Below are 25180 nucleotides of genomic sequence, written 5' to 3' on the forward strand. Positions count from 1 at the left end.
TAGGCACTGGCCTAGAAGTGGCAAGGTTTAGGTGTTGCCAATGTCACCCCTTCCTCCCAAAAACAAAGCTCACAAGAAAAATTTTGTTATATTCCATATAATTTACTTTTTTGTGTAAGTAAATAAAATGTAAAATTAATCATTCTAAAAAATTAAAATCTTCACATTGGCGGGAGGGTGCACCACCAGTCAATGTGGCTTAGGGACACCATAACCCTTGAGCTGACAGTCTTACCGTTTTCCCACCCTGCTTTGCAAATACCATTCAAACCATGTGTGTGTACCATTATGCAACATACACACCGATAAGCCAAAATATTATGACCCAGCGAGTCGTTATGCAAATCGAAGTAACTGCAGGGGAACTACGGTGTATGTCCAGGTCAGCGGGACATGGTATAAAAAACACCTGACACTGAGCTCTGTTAATCAGTGTTACTCTTGTTCTTGAGATGGGAAAGGCACGGACTTAAGCGAGTTTGACAAAGCCAAATTGCAATGGCCAGACGACTCGGTCAGAGCATATCCAAAACGGCATGGCTGGTGCGATGCTCACAGTCAGCCCTGGTTAGTACTTACTGAAAGTGGCCCAAGGAGGAACACCCACGAACCGCTGGACGACTGCGGCTCATTGATGCTCGAGGTGAGCGAAGGCTCTCCCGGATGGTACGTGGCAATAGAAGGGCGACTGTGGTGCAACTCGCCAGTAATTGGAATGCTGGTGATGGGAGTAATGTCACAATACACCGAATCCTGCTTAAAATGTGGCTATGCTGTCCGTGGTTAGCATGGACACTCGCAGGCCACTCCGAGTGTCCATGCTAACCACGGTTCACTGATGACAGCACCTACAATGGGCATGCGAGCATCGAAACTGGACCTTGAGTAATTGGAAGGTTGTCTGGTCTGATGAATCACGTTTCCTGTTGCACCATGTGGACAGCCGGGTACGTGCATCGTTTACCTGGGGAAGTAATGGTGCTTGGATGCACCATTGGATGAAAACAAGCCAGTGGTGGCGGTGTTATGCTTTGGGCGATGTTCTGCTGGGATACCCTGGATACAGTCATTATTGTGCTGGGCACTCGGACGTCTACCAACTACCTAAACATCACTGCTGCTGACCAGGTACATCCTTTCGTGGTAATGGTCTTCCAAAGATGGCACCTCTGGCGGTGCCAGATTTTTCAGCGACTGCCATCTTTCAGCAGGATAATGCATTTCCGCTCCACCAGGATTGTTCAAAAGTAGTTTGCAGAACACGGGGAAGTGCTGGCTTCCAAATTCCCCAGACATCAATCCCATCGAGCATCTGTGGTTTGTGTTGGAACAGGAACTCCAATCTGCGGCATCTCAACCATGGACCTTACAGATACTACAAGGCACATTTAGAAATCTTGTAGTGTCCATGCCTCGCTGGGTATGAGCTGTTTTGGCTCAACGGTGTATATTGTAGTCTACTCTTAGATACTTATGTTGTCACCCTGGAGTATAAACAAAATTTATTTTATATATATATATATATATATTTATTTTATATAAAAATTAAAAGTATTGAATGAAAAAGTTTGTGAATGATTGCAGGAATAGGACAGATATGTAACTCAACAGGTTACAGGGTTACATATTTTAATGAAAAACAGCTATAAAATTATCTAATATAAAATAATATAATATGAAGACTGGTATTTAAATAATTGAAATATTAATATGAAGGTAGGTGCTGTGTTAAGTGTATAAGATGCCAAGCTAAATGAAATACAGTAGAACTTCAATTGTCCATCACCCTATTTACCATCACTCTGTTAACTGTCAGTTAACCCCACTATGCCGTAATGCATTGTGATAATGGCACCAAGTGTCACTCAGTTCATAACTCACTGTACACGGTTGTACTTTAACCTCTTGTTTCATATTTTAATAATTTTTATTTCGTAGGCCCATTGAAATGACACAGAAACATAAGCGAGCAATGTTGGGATTATATTACAAAATATTGAAATAATCAACCGTCTAAGAAAAAGTGAGTGCTACAAGTATAGCATCGGTTTAGGGAATAGGAAGAACAACGATAAATGATAAAAAGGATGATGCAGACAAAATTGAAAACGTGTCTAAAATGGAAACCACTGACAGTAATGCTAAAAGTCATAGAACAATGAAGCTTGCTAAAAATGAACAATTGGATACAGCAATGTTTCAATGGTTTGTTCAAAAATTAGCCAAGGAATTCCATCGTAGGGACCTTTGATAATCGAAAATGCCATTGAAATCAATAAAAAACTAGGCGGAGATCCTTCGTTCAAGGCTAGCATAGAATGATTGGACAAATTTAAGTTTCGCCATGGTATTTAACAGTTGTCAATCCAGGGTGAGAAGCTAAGTACAGACAGCGCAGCAATTTCTGTTTATCGTGAAAAAATACAGAAGGAAATAACTGATTGAAGTTTGGTTAAAGACCAAATACACAACTGCGATGAGACTGGCCTTAATTAGAAGGCACTACCTCAAAAGACACTGGCCTCAATGACTGAACATATGGCACTAGGATATAAGATGCAAAAAGATCGCATCACTATAATGGTATGTGCTAATGCCTTTGATTGTTATAGGAAAACCAAAAAAGCCTCAATCATTTAAAAATATTAATTTAAATGTTTTGCCAGTTAAGTATTTTTACAAAACAAAGTGTGGATGAGCCAAGATATATTTCATATTTCATATATTTCATTGGTTTCATAAAATATTTGTACCATGTGTAAGATCACATTTGGCACCAAAAGGTTTACCATATTATGCTACTGATGGACAATGCACCTACTCACATATGTGATTTAAAAAGCAATAATAGCAAAATATCATGCCACTTTCTGCCTGTAAACAGGACATCTCTCATTCAACTGATGGACCAAGGCATGACTGAGAGTAAGAAACATCGTTATCACAAAATGTTCATTCAAAAACTTGTTTCGGCAGAAAATAAATTAGATGTGATAGAGTTTTGGAAAAGCCACACTATAAAAGACGGAATTTTCAATGTCACTGATGCCTGGAATGATGTTGCAGTTCAAACAATACAAAGAAGCTGGAATAAGTTGTGGCCAGAAACATATTCAAATGATACAGAAACCATTCCAAAAGAAACTGAAATTTTGCAGTTATATTTGAATGTTCCTGGTTTTAAAAATATTTCGATGGAGAAAGTAAATGATTGGCTGGATATGAACAAAATGGATGTGAGATGCAAAATTTTAGATGACGACGAAATTGTGAAAAGAGTGATGACAATTTTGGATGATTCTGAAACTGAAGAAGTAAAAAGCTGCTGCTGATGGAACAACAAACATAATTAGTCACTGTAAAGCTGAAATATGTTGTCAAAGTGCATTGACTGGTTTGAGGTACAAGAAGAAGCAGATCCTATGCAATTGTTACTTTTGCGTAAAATTCATAACATTGCCTCCCAAAAGGCTTAATGGATAATGAAACAAAAGAAATTTAATTATGTAGCCCTGTTTTTTAAATTTCTTTGACATAAGAACAACGTTGTATATATGTAATATTGGTTTATTTTAAATTTTTTTATGACATTCCAAGACCGATGCAAGACAAAATATTAAAAATAGGTATGTATAGATATCTGTACTATGGTTTTTTGATGACCTGGTAAAAAATAAATAATAATAATTAAAGTTTAATTAAATTTCATTAGGTTATGTTTTATGCAATAAAATAAACAAGTTAGATGACCCGGTCTACTGTATGTATAATGTTTTTAATGTACATATTCTATTATCTTACATGGTCGCAGTCTCGTACCCTGGCGGATAATTGAAGTTCTCCTGTAATATGAAAGCAGATTTGAGTGTGCAGAGGGAAGGATGCCTCCGTAGCCAGGTGGGCAGGAGCAGCAGTGCGTAGCACATGCTTCTTGATTAGACAGGGGTTCGAGCTTATGAGCCACCAAATACAGAGAATGTGGAAAGGTCAGGGAATGACCACCGCATATCCCCGGAGCAATATGGCCTTAGTTGCTAATGCTCCTAAAAACCAAACAACAACAACAACAGCAGAGGGAAGGGGGGGAGATTTACAATTAGGTTTAGGGAAGAATGTAAGAAAAAAAAATGTTGCAGAAAAAAAATTTGTTCACCAGTGTAATTTTTTCAATTAATAATGTGTGCAACCCTACTTCAGCATGAATCCCTTCATGAATTCTCACTGGTAGGGAATCAACTAAACCCTTAAATAATTTATATCAATATCAGACAATTCTGAAACTAACTGAGCCCATAATTCCTTCAAGTTTTGTGGATGCTGCTTTTGTGTTTTCACTTTCTGTTCATGATAGTCCTATATGGTCTCAGTTCTTTAGGATTTAAATGTGTTACTTGGCTGGTCAATTTAAATGTACTGCCATTCCTTCATGGTCCTCATGTTAGCTTAAAACAGTAAACGCCCTGCAAAATCAATAGCTATCCTGGAATATAGAAGTATCAAAATCATGAGTGTCTCTCAAATGTTCTGCATAAAGCATAACCTGATCATCCAGAATATCTGTACAGATACCTTAATTCATCCCAGCTAATATTTCAAGGGGAAACAATAATTAAAACATCCCCAATCATCACTGATCCACCACCAGCTTGTGACACCTTACAAATAATCTGGTTAAAATGCCATGTTTTCTCCCGTGACCTTGATGCTTGGGAAAAAACAGGGAAAAAATTTGGATTGATCAGACCACATCGCACCTTTCCAATTAAGTCCAGTTTTTATGCCTTTTCATCCAAATTAGCTGCACTGTTTTATGCACAACTGTTAGCATTGCTTTCTTTTGGAGAATCCTATTCCAGATATCCATATTATGAAATTCCCCTCCAGCATTCTTTCAAAAATTGGCTGATGACATCCTTGATAACTGTGTGCAGCATATCCTGATTTAGTTTCACATAGTTTTTTTGATCAGAATTATGTATTTGATTTCTGGGTGATTTTTAAAAACCCAACAAAACAGCTACTTCTTTAACAGGATATCCTTTAGACCTGTCAAATGCAATTCCATCATCCCCCCCCCCCACCGACATTTGTTGTGGTGGAAACCAATGCTTTTATCTTTTGTTTCTATTTGTACACTAGCACACTTAATAACTAATTCACTAATTTTTTTAAAAAAATTCTAATTTTAATTTAGTTTTACTATTTTTTGTGAAAATAAAAAGATGAAGCAAGACTGACTTTTTGTAAAAAGATGGAGAAACTCTTTATCAACAACCTATATTACAATGGTGAAAGGGGTCACTATTGACAAAAAAAAAAAAAATTGTAGTAAATCTGGAGAGTTGGCAGCTATATTAATACTATCAAATACAAGAAACCCCCTCTTCTAGCATTTGATAGCAACTTGTATTTGAAACCATATAAACAAAGAAATCAAAGTTTTTTTTCCTTCACATGTGGACATGTGTTTTTGTAATGAGCAGCTCCTAGAACGTTAGTTCAACTCCGCCTCGTCTCTGTGAATAACAGTATCACTACAAATGGGTCAGATATTGTGTGTGTGTTCTGTTGTTCTGTTCTGGCCACTTGGCTACCCAGAAGCATCAGTCACCTGGACAGATGATTCTGGGTACTCGTCCACACCATGGGAAGGTGGGCCAGTCTCAGCTAAACACGAACTGTCTCAATACGAGACTCTGATCCACCTGATGTTGCCAAAAGGTGGGCCAGATTCCTCTAGGGGCCCACTCCAGAGAGACAAAAAAAAAAAAAGAAAAAAAGAAAAGAAAACAGAAAAAAAAAAAAGAAAAAAGAATATATATATATATATATATATATATTTAGATTTCCCGTGGTGCAAAAGAAAGAGAAAAAAAAAAAAAATTAAAAAAAAAAAAAAAATGACAGCAACCCTGAAGAACGCAAAAAAAAAAAAAAAAATTCACAGAATGCATTTCTAAACCTTAGACATTTTTGTAGGTCAAGTGAACAACAACAAAAATAATATTTATCCCAAGGGTAGAAGACAGTCTATGTAATTCTGCTGCCTAAAGGATGTTAAAGAAATTTATAATTTGCCTGCTATCAGCACTTTGGGGAAGGGGGAAGCAGGTGATACCACATAATGAATAACTAACATTATCCTTCCTTTTCCAGAACAGTTACTTGCTTAGTGCAGCAATAGATTAGTCCACGAAAAATGGGCATTTATAACTAGCATTACATCATTACATATCGTATAAGTATACGGTATCAGAACCATTCTTTACTCTTAATTATTCGGCTGTTTTGTGACAATATCCATGCTGTGATAGCTTTAACTCCATTCAGCGGGTGGTTGATTGCTGGAATAAACTTCCATCTGTCGTTGTAGAAGTTGATAGCTTACACAGATTCAAGGCAGAACTAGACAAACATTTGGGTGAGTGGATGGGTGAAATGAGAAGGGTGTGTGTGTGTTTTTTTTTTTTTTTTTTTGGCTGATGCTATATAAGCTTGCTTTCTTGCATCATGTGCTCTTGCTAATGCTAATTCCTACCAGAATTATCTTGCATTAAACTCTATTCAAGTATTCAATCCATTATTTTCCCGGGCACAAAGTCAAACTTACAGGTCTTATAATTACATAATTACCTACTATCAAAGCATGTTCTTAGTTTATAGCTAAAGGTCTTACTGCCTCTTCTTGCTTTTGCTTAAAATAATTGGAGACTGATTCCATCAGTCATCATGTACTTTGTTCAGTTTCAGTTATATAAATTTCTTTTGCAGCTTTCCTTCAGTTATCAAATCAATGAACTCCCATCAGTGTTACACTGCCTTCTGGTATCCCCATCTCTAAAAAATTAAGTTGAGAATGTAGATGCAAAATACTGATTTGGTTTGTATGCAAATCAATAGTTATGCAATTCACATTAAGTGGACCACTAATGTGATTAATCAATGTCCTTCTGTCCCTCTCAGCCAAAGACTTTTTATGACTCAGCATGCCAAAATCACTGAATGACTTTGTTACAGAGTAATTTACAGTTACAGTAGGTTTCTACATCTGCTGACAATAACTACTCATAATCTGCAATTTTCTTTTCTGCCACTAGTCTTATCACTCCATCTGACATCCATTTAGGCATGAACCTTGACCAATTTCCCTTGGTATAAAAGGTCAGTAGCTTCTGTGATTACTTTACCGAATGCTTCACACTTAGCATTTGCATTTGGTTACAATATCAGTTTGGTCTCACTAAAAAGGATTTAAAAAATGACTGTGAGCCAATTATAAACACCTTTGCAAAAAAAAAAAAAAAAAAAATCCATTCCTTTTTTACCCTTGACAGTAGTTATTTCCTTGAATAAATATCATAATAATACACAGTGATCACTTTGGTTGCTGGTATAGAAAACAGTTTTTCAGAAACCCAAAAATTCCTATTACCTATCTAGTTAGTTAAAACCTGCCCATGGAAAGGAATTCTGAATTACTGACCCACCCTATTTGTCTGTATAGTTCATTACACTTGTGAGTTATAATATACTCCTACTCTCATTTTAATTTTCATAGTGTTTATGACATCATCATCATCAGCCATTTTCAATCCACTGCAGGATGAAGGCCTCTCCAGAAACTTTCCAGTTCCTTCTGTTTTGTGCAATGGCCATTTACTATCCACAAACTCATGAATTTCATCTATTCATCTCTGCCGTTGTCTTCCAGGTTTTCTTCTAGCTCCTCTTGGGTACCATTCTGTTATTTTCTTAGTCCATCTGTCATCATCTTCGAGCTATGTGTCCTGCCCAAGACCATTTTAGTTCTTTAGTTTTGATAAGAATGTCCTTTACTTGAGTTTGCTGCCTAATCCATGTGTTTCTCTTCTTATCTAACAGTCTGATTCCCAATATAATTCGTTCCATTCTTCGCTGTGTAGTTCTCAGCTTCTCTTCCATTCTTTTGGTGAGTGCCCAAGTTTCACTTCCATAAGTCATGGTGGGGAGTATACATTGGTTCATTATTTTACATTTCAGACAAACTGGGATATTGCTCTTCAGCATGTGACTATATTTCCTGAATGCTATCCATCCAAAATTTATTCTTCTCTTGACTTCCAGCCATTTATCATTATTATAGCTAATGACTTGTCCCAGATAAGTATATGACTCCACCTTTTCAATTACTGCTCCTTCAATCATTATTTCCCTTTCCGTGGCATATTTGTTCATCATTACTTTTGTTTTAGCCATATTCATCTTTACAAAATCCCTTGTAACATCAGCCATTTTCAATCCACTGCAGGATGAAGGCCTCTCCAGCAACTTTCCAGTTCCTTCTGTTTTCTGTTTTGTGTTATTAGGCTAATAACACACTCCTACTCTCAAATTTTGTTTTCCTAGTGCTTATATCACACCAAACTGACTCAACATTGCACTCGTCACCAATGTCAACTGGATGCATTGCCTTAGATTTAATATGCTTCTTAACTAAGAGCATAACTCCTCCACCTCTTCTGTCCTGTACACATTGTACTCCCCATGTTCAAATTCGGCATCGCTTATGTCTGAGTGACACCATGTTTCGCTATTCCTACAATGTCTGCATTTCATGACTTAATCAGTAGTTCAAATTCATCAAATTTATTTAGAAAGCTCCTAGCATTAGTGTAGCAACATGCAAGTATATATGCAGACGATCTTACTCTTAGTTACCCTAATATAGCCATGTATTTACTGTTTCCATGATGACTCACAGCTGGGATTGAAATCCCCAACACCTTTCTTTCCAGGCTTCTGCATGTTCAATATAAGCAATGCAAGTTTTTACATGCACACACAGTTGACTTTGCATTAGCAACACCTGCCTAATGCTTCGTGGGACCACCTTTGACTAGTAATACAGTCTATACATATTTTGGCATGAACTCCACAAGGTGTTGCAACGTAGTCTGTGGTGGTGTATCCAGCATGATGTATCCAGTAAAAAAAAAAATTTTGGCTAAGATAAAGCCTGCACGAGAAGCACGCAAAAGTTTGATGAAATTTACCTGTAAAAGTACTTTGACGTAACGGCATTTGTATCGTTGCTTGCTCAGTAAATAGACGGTGGGTGTTATCGGTCTGGAGTAGAAGTTGAAACCCACGGGAGCTTGAAAACCTCCTGAAGTGGAGGGGGGGGGGGTTACCTGACCTTTTTTTTTTAGAATTTCTAATTGAATTAACTAATTGAATCACGAACAGAGCCATATTGGAAGTTCTGGCGTCGTAAAAAATGTTCGTAACGTAGTTTCACCGGTAAACTTTTTCAAAAATTGCTGTGCTTCTTGTGTGGGCTTCCTTTGCCTTTTTTTTCCCTTAACAAACAATTTATCCACTAGTCCACCAGTGATTCTAAAGAAAAAAGGTCAGGTTACCCCTCCACTTCGGGAGGGTTTCAATCTCCCACGGGATTCAATTTCTACTCCTGACCAATAACACCAACCGTCTGTTTACCGAGCGAGCAACAATACAAATGCCGTTACAGCAAAGTACTTTTACCGGTAAATTTCATCGAACTTTTGTGCACTTCTCGTGCAGGCTTTCTTTACCATCGCCAATTTTTTTTTTTTTTTAATGAAAACTCTAAGCATGAAAAGTATTAGAACCTATAGTACTTAGTACTGTGTGTGGGTTGAAGGTTAAGAAGATGAAAGAAAATCCTTTTTAACATTAGATTTGAATTTCTGCAGATTGCAATTTTTAGGAGATATGTATGAAAGCAGGTCGCTCCAGAAAACGGAAGTGAAGTAAGAAGAAGAAAAGATTCTGCAAGTTTGAAGTTTTTAAGGTAAAAGGATGCTGACTGGATGTGGCAAGTGTTCAAGTTGGAATTATAGAAGCCAATTCAGAAGAATAGTGCCCATGGAAGTATCTATAGGAAAGGCATGCAGCAGAAAGATTGGAGAGACTTAGAAACTTTGTATGAACTGACTTGCATATGACATGCATTGCACAAAAGATATGTTTCAAAGGCAAAAAAAAAAAAAAAAATTTGCTTTTAATGATGTACAAAAATATTACTAAATTATTACAAGTACTTATCAACTTATATCTTTTTTAAAATCTCAGGCAGATAAACTTTTTTAAATGTCATAAAATCTTGTAGTGAAAAGCTCTGCTTCAAATAAAAAATCCACTGAATTCTGAATGACACTCTTTATTTTATTCTATATATTAAATATTGCAAAATCAAGTTTGTTAGAGAATTGAGATTTGCAGGGCCCTATATACATAGGCACACTTTAACTAAACTGGTTCATTTTTATGCCAACAAAATCAAATGAACTTTGCTACAGTTGATTCATATTTCACAAAATTTTGCATTCTTTCTACAGGAGCCATTATTTGATGCCAAATATCAATCTAAAATGATTTATCACTATTATTGTATGATGACATTTCCTAACGTATTTTGAATTCTAAACAGTAGCAGCCCTTAAATTTATGTGTGTGTGTGTGTGTGCACACACACACATTTAAGGGCTGCAACACTCGTGCGTGTGTGTGTGTGCACACACACGAGTGTTGCATCTACTAGTATCGTCATTGTACTTGTTTATTCTGCCTACTAGCATTATTTTATGGTATGAAACATTTAATTTATGAAATACATTAATAAACAACAGGTACATTTTGTCTACATACATGGAAAAATAAATCCCATTAAAAATCAATCATGGTATTGAACAGAAAGAAAGAAAGAAAATTAATTTGCTTTATTATCATAACAGAAATTATTTGTGCATAAATATTTTTAAAGAAAAATGGGTACAAATCTTCACTTGTAACTAGATACAAAAGTATTTAAAACTGGAATGTTCGTGGTTGGGGGTCTAGTATTAATGTCACTTTGTTGAAAACCCCACGACCAAAATAGTCTGCTACCACTGAAAAACTGTCCTTTGCTCGTTCCAGCTGAAAAAAAAAATAAGCGAATTACACAAATTACATTATAATATGTACAGGGTGTCCATAAAATATTTAATACATTTGAAATTATCTTAACCCCAAGTATAAATGTTTGTTAACTGTTCAGTATCCTACAATTTGCATGGCTTGATCTTTTTCCGCTATCCTGGCTTGCTTCTGAATAATGGGATTTTTTTTCATTCATGCTTACTGACTGAAAGTGGTAGCTTTGCATTTATTTCTATGTATCTATTTAAATAAATAGTAGTTTCAGTTGAATGCCTCTAGCTGATTATCTCTTCTTATATAGTGAGTCAACTTAACTATTTTCAGAGCAAAAGCATTCTTGTTTGCTTAAACGTATGGAGGGTCATCCCAGAAGTATATACAGTCAAACCTAGATATAGCACTATCCTCACAGTGTCAATGAATACTTGTGAAGTGATCTTGTCCATAAATATTAATAGGGGAATCCCTCGGCATGGAGTACCACTCCTGCAAGCTACCCAATGACACAGCTGTGAATTACTAAATGTATGATATTTCATTGCGAGGAAACCCGATTTAACACCAAACCTGCATAACACTTGTCTTGTCTTTTTGCTTATGGGATACTGTCACCAAGTGATATTTTTCAAACCATCCTGAAAATCATTTTTGGCACTGTAAATAAGGAAATTCGCCACCACTCAGTTACCCACCACGTTTTTTCATATTTTTAAGCATTCCTCATGCTTGTCTCATGCTGTGAGACGGTTCTAATACAAATGAAAGAACATTTTACTTTCATGCTTCAAGTTCCTTCCTGCATTTGTTATAGCTTATGTATTTTGGTGTTATTATTATTAAGATTTAATATTACAAAAAACAAAAAAAGCCCAGGCATAGGCAATTTGAATGTAGAACTATTTAAATATGATGGCACCTTACTAAAAAATACACTATTAAAATTATTTAACATCATATGGCATAAGCAACAGATACCCAAACAGGAACAGTAATTAATTTACACAAAAAAGCTCCAGATATAGCCCTAACAACTACACAGGGATAACACTGCTATCAACTGCATCAAACTCTATACTAGACTCTATACTAAAGAATACACAACTTAATAAATATAGTGAACAATTTTTAGAAGAACAATGTGGGTTCAGAAAAGGAAGAAGTACAACCGTTGCCATTTTTTTCATTACAAAAAATTTTGGAGAAAAGAAGAGAATTTAACCTACCAATTTTCTGCTTTTTATTAATTATGAAAAAGCATACGACGATGTTAAGTTGGGAAACACTTATGCAGATTTAACACAAAGAAAATATCCGAACCCAACTCCAGAAAGCAATACAAAGCAGCCTACACAAAGTCAAAAGTTTGCATAAAATATTCTAATGGCCAACTATCAGACCCAATTAACACAAATAAAGGAGTCAAACAAGGATGTGGACTATCACCAAATTTATTTGATATTGGTGTAAATACACCATAGATTACCCATAAATTTGAACTACATATGTAGCGTAATGGCATCATTTTAATTGTATCTCATATTGTGGCTGCCTTCACACGAGATAGCTAGCATTGCACTACTTTGAATAAATAACGCTTCTCTAGTAGAGAAAACTATCGTTATTTATTTTCAGTGGATACCACCACCCAGAAGAAGATTGTTCCGAAGCTAGTTGTGAATTTAATGTGAAAAAAAACCAAAAAAAACCCATTGGACCAGATTTATCAAACCAAACAAATGAATTATAATATTCAAACCTATATCATGGAAAATCTCAATTCAGACTTTGAACAGAACTGTTTTGATGAGAATATGAGAGCCTATGAGATCAAGATTTTTATCAAGAAAACTGAATTTTGTAATAAACGAGAAAAAAAAACAAGACGCCTCTTTTTTTTTAAATAACTAAAATGAGTATTTTAGATGAACCTCATCTCCAACCAAACTGTACAGAAGAGGTGGCTCTTCCCACCTTTTCAGAAACTTATGAGATCCTAAATGCCACTTTTCCAACTGTAAAAACTTTTGCATGGAAGCAGACATAGTTTGTTTCCAGTCCTAGAGACATCCCCTAAAGGCCCCAAAATCTTTTCCATTTTCGAAGCTTCCAACACATGATATTTTGCCTCTGTAATTAAAAATATCGTGAACATTTTTTTCTTGCCCAAGGGATGATCGAATTGCAAGTAAATTATCTCCACCAGCGTGAACTGTCTTATTCTCAAAAATCTACAAATTCTCTTCCAAACTTCCTGCACAAATCGACAATAATAAAATAAATGGTACACTGTTTCAAGTTCGGTACAAAATTCACATAATCTGTTACCTGTCTGACTAAATCTATGCGTGATATCGTTCACTGGTATATTTCCGTAACGAACCCTCCATGAAAAGTCAATATGTGATGGGTAGTTTCCGCCAATTTTTAGATTTTTAAAAAACAACTGCGTGTTACGGTTTCTTAAATTTGGCTTTTCTGGATTTTCTAAATTAAACAGTGACCAGTAGAGTTGTTTTAAACCACCCTTAAAGGGATCTATATCTTTCTCCCTTAACTGCATGCACATATCCCGAATTTTTTTGTAATATATAGAAATTGTCTCTGCTTTTGGCCATAGATAATTGCCGCCTTTCATTAAGGCTGTATTAAATCCCATTAAATATTTTATCAGTACCGCTAATAAATGGTTAGATTGCACCATATTAGCCATGTCCAGCAGCCTCTTGCAGCTACATGTCGGAATGACGTTCCAGTACTTTTTTCTAAATGTTTGTTGTTTATTAAACTACACGGTCCACCATTTGAATTATGAAATCCAAATTTTTATGTCCGAACTTGGTTGCGGTCTCATCGTTCTGCTGTTGACCAACAAACAAAAAGGGCAGTCACACAAGAATACGTAATCGATCCTGTATGGGAATTTCTATGATTCTTCTGAACAGTATTTTTTATATTATTTTGGACTTTGTTTTTTTCTTTTCTGATTTTTAAAAATTTTTTGTCTTTGTTTTTTTCTTTTCTGATTTAAAAAAATTTTTTTTCTTTGTTTTTACTTTTGAAATTTTTATTTAATAGTTATAAATAAATACTGAACAAATATTCTAATCTTTGACTTATTTATTTTTGCAAATCAAAAAAGTGTAGGTAACTATTTGTAGTTAATCGACGAGCGTTCCGGTACTATTTTTTTTAGCAATACACCTCTAGCTAAACCTCAAATAAATTTTTGGAATACTTATTCCCCTCTCTTCCTAAGGTATAAAAATAAAAATTTCTGGGTTATCTCTTGCCACTTTCCTCCCCATAAAAACTGAAACATTGGAAGTAAAATCGTCACATTGTCCTAGCTATGATTCCCGTTATAAACACTGTGTATAAGAGTATAGGAAGAATTACAGTTCTAACAATGATGGATTTGTTCTCAAAAGAAAATTGTTCAACTTCCCATTCTTTTAAACTTTCCTGTATTTTAGTGGTGGGCCCTCCAATAGGTAGCATGGGACTCTCTCTAAACGGAACCCCTAATATTTGAATCGTTTTATCCGATTCCACTTCTCGCTGTGCTAAAGGCCAGTGTACCCATTCCCCTAACAATTTGATCCTAGTTTTATTTTCGTTTATGTTTAACCCATACTTTTTACCAAAAGATCAAAAGAGTGATATAAAATCTTCAACTGCATAACTGTACTGAGAGTGGTGGTAACATCATCTGCATACACTATACATTTACACTGCCCTGCCAGCTTCGGCAACGGTATCCCCTGAATGACCTCAGTTCTGTCTATTCTTCCCAGTACTGGTTCCAGTGCTAGCGTAAATAACAAAGGACTAAGCGGACATCCTTGCTTTACTCCCGTATCAATTTTAATGTTTTTCGAAATTTCTCAATTTATAAAAAGTCTTGTGCTACTAAGTGTATATAGATTTCTCAGGACTGTAAACATGTTTGTATCCTTAATTATAGAGAAAAGGTAGTCGTGGTCGATTCTATCAAAAGCCTTTTCTAGGTCAATTGATACTAATGCTAAATTGTAACTCTTTCGTTTCCGATATTGTAATATATCCTTTAATAGCCAGAGGTTATATTCTATCTGCCTTCCCAGTATACCATAGCACTGTGTACTTCTAACTACCTGAGTTACATTGCTTTTTAACTTAGCTGTCAAAATCTTTGCAAATATTTTGTAGTCACAATTAGCCAATTTTATATGTCTCTAGTTACCAATTTTTGTTAAATCCCATCCATGCTTCGGAATGAAAGTAGTATAGACATTTAAAAATCCTTGAGGTACAACCCCTTCCTGAAAAAATTTGCTACAGACGGCTAGAAGAATAGGCGCTAACACGTTCCAAAATTTCTTATAAAATTCAACCCCCAAACCATCCGGTCCTGGCACACGTCATAATTTACATGATTTTACAGCCACAGTTAGATCCACCATAATTATTTCCCTGTCCTGTAATGCTTTTTGCTCGGGCATGAATTGTCCAATCATCCAAATGGAGTCGTATCTTTCTTTTTCTGCAAAGCAAGTTCTTTTTCATAGTAATTGATAAAACGATTCATAACAGTGAGCGTTGTATTGTCATTGTCTTTGATATCCTGAACTTTGAATATGTGTTGTCATTGTCTTTGATTTCCTGAACTGTTTTGCCTAGATTATTTAGCCTTAGTCTTCTTTGGTAAAACACAGCTGAAGGACTATCAGCCTTCCTAAATTTGAGCTGTATTTTTCTTGCCTTTTCTTTCTCTTCTTCCAATATTATACCGTCAATAACTGCTTCTACATCTGCCGTTGCCCTTTTGTCCCCGCACCATTGGTAAATTCTTTTTTCTTGCAAGAGATCTTTCACTCTATTTGTACACTGTTCGTTTCTTTCCTTAATTTTTGTATAATAATTATGTAGTACTGAATATGGGTAGAAGTAACCCTGGAGGAACGTACCAACTGTGTGGTACTACACTTAAGGTGGTAGAAAATGAAAAAGACCTGGGAGTAATTCTGCAGTCAGATATGAAGTTTTCTGAGCAATGCAGATATGCTGCCAGAGCAGGTCATGAGGTTTTGTCAATGATATACAGGAATTTTGCTAGCAGGGAAAAGGAGGTGATTGTCCCTCTGTATAAGGCAATGGTCAGGCCACGCCTTGAGTACTGCATACAGGTCTGGAGGCCTCATTTTAGGAAGGATGTAGATTTGCTTGAGCGTGTACAGAGAAGGGCAACAAGATTGGTGAGGGGAATGAAGGGATCCTCTTACCAAGAGAGGCTTAAGTTCTGCAAATTGCAGTGGTTGGAGACTAGGCACCTGCGAGGTGATCTGATTGAGGTGTATAAGGCCTTGAATGGGCTGAGCATGCTGAATTCTGATGAGATTCTTCCACTTGTTTAGATTACGAACCTAAGGGGGCATAAATTCAAATTGAAGAAAGACAGATGTAGAATAGATGTGTGGAAATTTGCCTTTAGCCAGTGGGTGGTTAATTGCTGGAACAAACTTCTATCTGTCATTGTGGAAGTTGATAGGTTAAATATATTTAACCTATCATAGGTTAAATAATTTTTTAGAGGGAATGGTTGTGTGAATTTTTTTTTTTTTGGCTGATGCTGCATAAGCTCATACGCTTGCTTTCTTGCATCACATGCCACTATTACTACTACTACTACTACCTTGCTCTACTATGTTTTTAATAACTGTTGTAAAGTCCCAGTCCTCTCTCTCTCTCCAGAACTGCTTGGTTGAGCTTCCAATAGCCTTTTCCCAGACCAATGTTCGTAAATAAATCTCCTTTCCACATTACAGCCATGTGATCTGAACCTTGTCAACCTCCCGCAAATTTCACATGCCGTATCATTGTTATCTTATCCTTCAACTGTCTCATTGCATAAGTGCGATCTATTCTAGTTCCTACATTATTAGCTATTCTGGTGGCCGCTAGACTCCCCGGATTTTTCCCCCTCCACACGTCTACCAAGTTCCATTTAGTACAAATCTTAATTAATTCAGTAACCCCCCTGTATCACGATGTGGCTTATCCCCAGAATTTTGTCCATGATGGGGGTCAGGAACGCAGTTCCAGTCTCCCACCATTATAATCCACTGCACCCCCTCTCAAATAGTTGCATAGTCCCCGAAACATTTTTCCTTTCTAAAGTGGAATTTGGACTAGACACTGATTTGTCTAATTGTATGCCCCCCATAACTCCAATCCACTGCCACAACCTGACCTTCAGTATCCCTACCTGCCAGCTGCATAGTCCCTAAAATTGGAGGAACCACTACTATTCCCACCCCTGCCAATCGATTTGTCCCAAAACTCCAAAATCCTAACAACCGGTATCTGTTTTGAAACTGCTGGATGTCTGCTAAACTTGCGAAGTGAAAATTTGGTTTCTCGTAGAAAACAAATTTTCACTTCTTCACCTCCACGTTCATCATAATTTGCCATATCATCCTTTGTTAACCGCTCTCAGACCCTGTACAATTTACGACATAAATGTTATTCTGGACATTATGAGCAGAACTTTACTAGAACTTCTGCTAAGATATTCCTATGTTCAGCATTTAATTTTAATCTGTTATTGATGAGCAACACGGTGAGATCTCCAACCATCTCATTTCTAATATTGGAAATAATGAAATCTCTCCAAGCTAACTGTATATTTATTACTTCATCCTCCTCGTTTTCATTCCAAAGAAAAATTGGTTCTTTTTGAGTTTTAACCATTTCCGCCAAGCTTCGCCTATATTCTCTGTAAATTTTTTTTTGTTTTCTACTACGTTTAACCATTCTATTCCTTCGTATTCCCTTGTCTGTATATCATCTGAATCCGAATCTGACCCCGAAAGTGTTTTGCAATCTTTCCTACTGCCTGACAAAATTGATACCTCTTTCCCCTCTATTTGTTTTGTTTCGGTCTCTTCTTGAATTTCCTCTGTTTCCCCTTTTGCTCTTTTAGTTTTACTGCTTATTTCTTCCTTCTTCCCCTTTCTTCCTTTCACACCTCAAACAGACTTTCCGAACTCCTGGGTAATTAATTAATAACCTATGACCCATCAAATCAATGATGTTTGGCCCCGGCGTTTTCATGTCAATATATTCCTCAAATTCCTGTGAATCTTAACAACTTTACCAAACTTGTTAAAAAAAGCTCTCGACAGGGACTATTAGACATTTCTACTGGAAACCTGTCAACAGTAACCACTTTGCATATGTTACCAATTTGCACAGGTTTGATCATGACATTTCTAATAGAAAACCCTTTCAAAACCTTTTCTCTTGCCTCTACTGTTTAAGACCAACTGATATTTCTGCCTCGGTAATGGAGTTAATCCTTTTACCTTGTGAACCGAAACAACCCGAGTCACTCCCTGCATTACCTCTCTAATTGGACAAACCTCTGTAGTCTGACACACCACTGTCCTTTCTCGAAAAAGGAACTGTGCCATTATTAGTCTCCGTTCCTTAGGTAAACTGAATAAATACAAATCCTGTGTTCTGCCCGACACCAAAACGGAAAAAGAAAATACTTAACTTGGCAGAAATAAATTTCAAAGAAATGTAAAACAAAAGAAAAACAATCACTTACTACGCTTCTAAAGGAGGTTCCCTACAAGGGGGTTACCTCAGCTGGAAGGACCGCTGCTAACCTCTTGATAAGATTGGACACTTTCCCCAACCTTCAGAATGAGTAGAACACATCTGAATGAAACAAATCACAAACAAGCCTCTCACAGCATCATTTCGAAGCTAGTTGGCTTCATCTTTGGTAGTTAGGTACCCTGGTAATGCAATATGCCATCACGGTTGCAAAGTTATTTCCACAATAGGAGAGATGCCAAATAGTGAATAAATAATAATGTATTAGAAAACAAAATGCACAAGGCATAATTTCATATGGGTTTTTGTACTACGTATTGAATTTGAACTACGTATGTAGTGTAAAGGCATCGTTTTAATTGTATCTCATATTGTGGCTGCCTTCACAACGAGATAGCTGGTATTGCACTACTTCGAATAAATAATGCTTCTCTAGTAGAGAAGACTACTGTTATTTATTGGTGTATAAATATTATACAGTTAATTACCAAAACCCATATGAAATTATGCCTTGTGCATTTCGTTTTCTAATACATTATTATTTATTCACCATTTGGCATCTCTCATATTGTGGAAATAACTTTTCAACTGTGATGGCATATTGCATTAAAAGGGTACCTACCTACGCACCGATGATGAAGCCAACTAGCTTTGAAAACAATCGTCTGCATGGTGGTATCCAGTGAAAATAAATAACAGTAGTCTTATCTACTAGAGAAGCGTTATTTATTCGAAGTAGTGCAATACCAGCAATCTCGTGAAGGCAGCCACAATATGAGATACAATTAAAACGATGCCTTTACACTACATACGTAGTTCAAATTTTTGAGTAAACTATGGTGTATCTACACCAATATTATATAGTTAATTACCAAAACCCATATGAAATTATGCCTTGTGCATTTCGTTTTCTAATATATAAAATTATTAAAGAATGAAAACAAACAATGGAATACAACTGAACAACAGGAATAAAATCCAAACTATATTATAAGTTGACGATCAAGTTATAATTGCAAAATTGGAGGATGAACTACAGATAGCAGTTAATGAACTGAATAAAATAAGCAAAAAAGTAAGAGATAATGATCTGCAACTCAAAAACGAAATCAATGGGATTATGTGGGAAAAACATACAAAGTCAAAATTGTTGTTGATGATAAAATAATAGAACAAATATTGATTTCACCTATTTGGAAAATTTAATATCAAATGAAGGGAAAGACAAACACAATAAACTACAACAATATAATAACACGAATGGAACAATTAAATGCCACTTCAGAAAACAAATGACAACTGAAACAAATTAGGCCTGTACAACGTTACTTCAAAATCAGCCCTCGTTTACAGTCTTGTGATTTTGGTAATAAATAAGAAAAATGCACAAAACCTAGAAGCAGCACAAATGAGATTTTTAAGACCATTATTAGGCTTTATGAGACTAGACCATCAAAGGAATTCAGGTATTCATGAGAAATTAAAAGCAGATAACATAATAGATGACATAAAATGGTATCAGAAAAAATGGATCTGTCACATAGAAAGAATGAATTCAAATCGGATCCCAAAATTAACATTTAACTATATACAAGCAAGACAGATGTGGATCAACTGAGAAAACGATGGTGAGATCAAGACCACCACCACAAGAGCTACAGCAGAACAGGTCTTAAAAGACCTCAGCCAGATCAAGTTGATCAAGTACTTTGCTAATCAATGCAAAGAACTGAACTACACGTGGTGGTAGATGACTCTCATCAACAGGTGCGATACCACCACTTTGCATATTGGAGGCATGAAGTGGTGGAACACATGTTTAGTCTCCAGAGCCAAGTTCCGGTCAACCCTCCCCCATCTCTTCCATCATGCAGAATAACTGATAATTTTTGAGGTTATGATGGACATCACAGCGAGATCCAATCTTCCTTTCGAGGTTACAGCTCTAAAATGGCGTTCTCAGGCTGGCTGCTAGTTAGTACACCGGACCGAACCTATTGGTAACTCTTTAGGAGGCTATGGATCAGCTAGTGTATAATCTTGTTACCTATACTCTGCCAGATAGTGACTAGAGGGAGTTCAAGAAGTGTACATGCGGGGGGGGAATGTTATGTCAAGGATCGGGGAATATTCTTACCAAGTATGCCATATCCAAAAATTTCATTACTTTATACAGCATGTTCCCCTCCACTTTCTCTTACTATTAAATACACCATGAATTATCAAACTAACAGAGTAAGCTTATCTGCAAAAAGATCTAAACCTCCCAAACACTTCCTAGTTCATTTCACAAATATACGTGGTCTCAATTCTAATTTCAATGATGTCCATTTCCACTTGCAGTCTGCCAAACCCCATGCACTTTTTCTGACAGTATCTCAGTTATCAGTTGATTCAACTACTGCTCATCTCAGTTGCCCAAATTATTCGCTGTATAATTCCTGTCACCTCAGAGGTGGTACTTGTGCATATGTCCGTTCAAATATTCCCTGTCAGAAGACTTGGTAATTTGGAATCTCCTCTTTTCGATCTTCTCTGGCTTAAAATCTCCCTCATTCTGTCACATTCATCTGTTGTCTCTACTGTTCTCCCATCTCCACTAATCACTTGGAATTCTTTGATTTCCTCTCTTTGCAACTTGACTTTCTCCAGTCCAACTTTCCTAACAGTGAGCTAATTTTCCTTGGTGATTTTAATGTTCACAACTCCAGCTGGCTTCCATTTTCTAGACACACAGACCCAGCTGGTTGAGATGCTGAGGCGTTTGCAATTACTAATGACCTTGCCCAGATTGTTCATTTACCTACAAGAATACCGTACAATCCTAACCATACAGCCAACACGCTTGATCTTTTTCTCACAAACAACATTTCTAAGTACATGGTCGAAGGGAGTGGTCCTCTAGGCACCTCAGATCACAACTTGGTGATTGTCTCTTCCAATGGAGTCTTTATCTCATGGCTATTCCCAACCTTGTGTTGTTTGGCATTACAAGAATGCAAATTGGGATGACTTGAGAGATTTCTTTTCTTCTTTTCCTTGGTCGGATTACTGTTTCAAAACTTCTGATGTCAACGTTTTCTCAGATGGTGTCAGTGAAATTATTCTTGCAGGAATGGAATCCTTTATCCCACACTCCACTTTAAAATCTCATCCTTTATCTAAACCTTGGTTTTCCAATAAATGTGCTAAGGCTGTTCAAGAGAAGAATGACGCATATCGTAATTGGCTTGTTTCCAATTCTTCAGTTTCATTTTTTGCCTACACCAATGCTCGCAACAATTGTAAAGAAGTTATTAATCAGTCCAAACCAGATTTTGAACAGGCTAAGAATAGAAAACTTGCTTCTCGCCCCAATGATAGCTGATCATTCTGGTCTCTTGGCAAAGCTATTGGCTGCTGAAGTGACAACAGATGGTTCTGTTGTCACTTTAGCCAAGGATAAAGCTGAATTGCTAGCATCCCATTTTTCTTCAAACTCATGTATTAATGACCATGGTAAAACACCTCCCACCATTCCCAACACGCTCCATTCATTGCCTCCTGTGGTCTTCCATCAAAAGGATGTCAGAAGGATTTTGAAAAATCATGATGCTAAGAAAGCTCCAGGCCCTGATTGTATTTCTCCACTTGTTCTCAAAACCTGTGCTCCTGAACTTACTCCTGTTCTTTGGCACCTTTTTTCACATTCTTATTCCAAAGGTGTTTTTCCTTTTGCTTGGAAATTTGCTCATATCCAGCCAGTTCGTAAAAAGGGTGACAAATCCCTCCCATCCAATTATCGTTCCATTTCAATTACTTCTACTCTTTCTAAAGTAATGGAGAAATCAATTAACCACCAACTCTTAAACTACCTAGAAACCTTCTGTCTGATCAATGATCGCCAGTATGGATTCTGTCAGTGCCGATCCACTGGTGATATTCTTGCTTATGTTACCCATTTATGGACAAATTCAATGGAAAAGTTCAGTGAAACACAAGCAGTTGCTCTTGACATCTCAAAAGCTGTCGATCATGTTTGGCATAAAGGTCTTCTAAACAAGCTTCCATCTTATGGTTTGCCAACTGTTTTTGTAATTTGCTATCCAGTTTTCTCTCTGATCACTCACTGAGGGTGATGGTAGATGGCTCTCTGTCTTCTAACTTCTCTTATGCTGGTGTCCCCGAAGGTTCAGTTCTACCCCCCACTCTTTTCCTGTTGTATATTAGTGACCTTCTTCCACTGACTGGAAATCCTATCCATAGTTTTGCCGATGATAGCACATTGCATTCAACTTTCCATTTGGAGAAACCTTTCCCTGCTCAATCAGCTTCATCTTCTTTAATATCCGCTAACAATTCCTTAAATGCTGATCTCCAGGTAATTCTCCAGTGGGGCAAAGACAACTTAGTTGATTTCAATCCTTCTAAAACTCAGACCTGTCTTATATCTCACAAAAAGGATTCATCTGTTCCTATGCTTATCTTTGGTAACACTCCGATTTCACGGCAAGTTGATATATCTCTTTTGGGGATTACCTGACTTCTAATCTCTCTCTCTCTCTCTCTCTCGACACAAGCACATTACAAATATTGCTTCCTCTGCATCTAAAAAATGTTGGTTTTCTCTTTCGCTTTAAGCGTTACTTTTCTTCCTAACAGCCGTTCACTCTGCGCAAATCCGCCCTACCATGGAATATTGTTCCCACATCTGGGGCGGTGCCCTCAAAACCTCTCTCGGCTTCTAGATTCCATTCAGAAGAGGGCAGTTAGATTAATTAATGACTCATCTCTAACAGAGTCTCTCCACTCGCTATCTCATAGACGTACTGTTTCTGCTGCATTTCTTTTCTACAGATACTTCCATGGGCACTGTTCTTCTGAATTGGCTTCAATAATTCCCGCTCTCTCTCCCTTTCAAAACAGTCCAAATACATGCCACCACCAGCCAACATCCATTTACTGTTCAACTTCAAACTCACAGAACCAACTTTTTATCTTCCTCGTTTATTCATTCAACTGCCATTTTTTTCGAACAACCTTCCTACATACGTATTTCCTGAAAAAAAATTACAGTCTACAGAAGTTTAAATCTAATGTCAACAAATATTTTCTCTCGTCTTCGCAATCTCCAACCCAAGCACGGTACTAAAGGTTCTAATACCTTTCCTGTTTGGCATTTTCATAAAAAAAAAAAAAAAATGTGGGTAAAACTTCAATTCCAATTTCTATGCCCATCTGCCTAACTTCTAGATTCTGTTGAAGTAGCATACTGTCATTATTTTCATTTACCACCCAGCCAACCTGATATGCCTTCATCAATATCATTGATAAATACAGAAAACAACAATGGGCCAAAACTGAACCCAGGGCACCCTACTAATAATATCAGTTCTTGAATAGAAATGTCCATTGATTATCATTCTCTGTCTTCTCCCACTCAACATTAGCATTAGTAGAGGCACATGATGCAAGAAAGCAAGCCTATACAGCATCAGCCAAAAAAAAAAAAAAATCTTCCCATTTCACTGATCTATTTATTCCAAATGTGTCCAGTTCTGCCTTGAATTTATTTAAGCTATCATCTTCCACAACAACAGATGGAAGTTTGTTCCAGCAATCAACTACCCGCTTGCTAAAGGCCAACTTCTGCAGATCCATTCCAGAACTATCTTTCCTCAGTTTGAATCTATGCCTCCTCAGTTTGTAATCTGAGCAAGAGGAAGAATCCCATCAGTATTGAGCCTGCTCAATCCATTCAAGGCCTTATACACCTCAATCAGATTGCCTCGCAGGTTACTAGTCTCCAGAAGCTGCAAATTGCAGATGTATGACTTCAACTGTATTCTTGTTGTCCTTCTCTGTATTTGTTCTAGCAACTCTACATCCTTCTTAAAATGAGGTTTCCAGACCTGTACACAGTACTCATTGCCTTATACAGGGTGTCTCAAAAATATTGGTACAAACGTTTATGGGAGGTAGGTATCATCTAAAGGAATGTGAATCGCATAAGAACCCATAACCGGAAACGTCACCGTAAGTCGGTACACGGTGCTGTTCATCAGTTCGTGAGAGGGAAAATTTCTGGTTTACTCATTCAAGCAGTAGTTGCCGCACCAAGAGCATGCATCGATACACGAACTGTCAGCTGGCAGACATGCACCTAGTGTATGGATTAGCAGAGGGCAATGGACGAACTGCTCAACGAATTCATGGAGAACGCTTCCCAGACAGACAGACATGTACCGGACCACCGTTTGTTTGCGCGTGTGCATCAAAATTTGTGTGATTATAGGTCATTTAGAGGTAACAGGAGTAGTGCGGGCAGACCACGTTCAACGCGAACTCCTGCCATGGAAGGAAGTGAGTTGAATGCCGTCCAGAATAATCCTACTACCAGCACACGTGGCGTTGCCTCTGCCTTAGGAGTGTCTCGTTGCAGTGTACAGCTACTGTCAAACCAGATGGAACCCCAACCCTGTGTTGGGTGGATTCTGTAAATAACATCCTAGACAGTATCATTCAGACTGAAACTGGGAATCATTCCCCCACCCAGCTAAACATTATAAAAGAAAACACTGAATATGACAATGCCAATATTGAACCTCTGTTCACCATACAAGACCTAGCAGCAGCACTATCTAAAACCAAAAACAAT

General features: G+C 37.0%; 1 protein-coding gene across 1 annotated transcript in view; it reads right to left on the reverse strand.

The window, feature by feature from the left end:
- Positions 1-10782: 10782 nt before the first annotated feature.
- LOC150074894 (vacuolar protein sorting-associated protein 11 homolog) overlaps positions 10783-25180 on the reverse strand; it is a 612407-nt gene continuing 598009 nt past the window's right edge. Inside the window, exon 30 of the mRNA XM_090389417.1 lies at positions 10783-10938. Within this exon, the coding sequence (XP_090245543.1) occupies positions 10828-10938 (111 nt within the window). The 3' untranslated portion in view covers positions 10783-10827. The remainder of the gene's footprint in view (positions 10939-25180) is intronic.

The sequence above is a fragment of the Mastigoproctus giganteus genome, unplaced genomic scaffold, assembly GCF_048544385.1.
Source record: "Mastigoproctus giganteus isolate SK-2022 unplaced genomic scaffold, ASM4854438v1 scaffold_16, whole genome shotgun sequence".
Lineage (NCBI taxonomy): Eukaryota > Metazoa > Arthropoda > Arachnida > Uropygi > Thelyphonidae > Mastigoproctus > Mastigoproctus giganteus.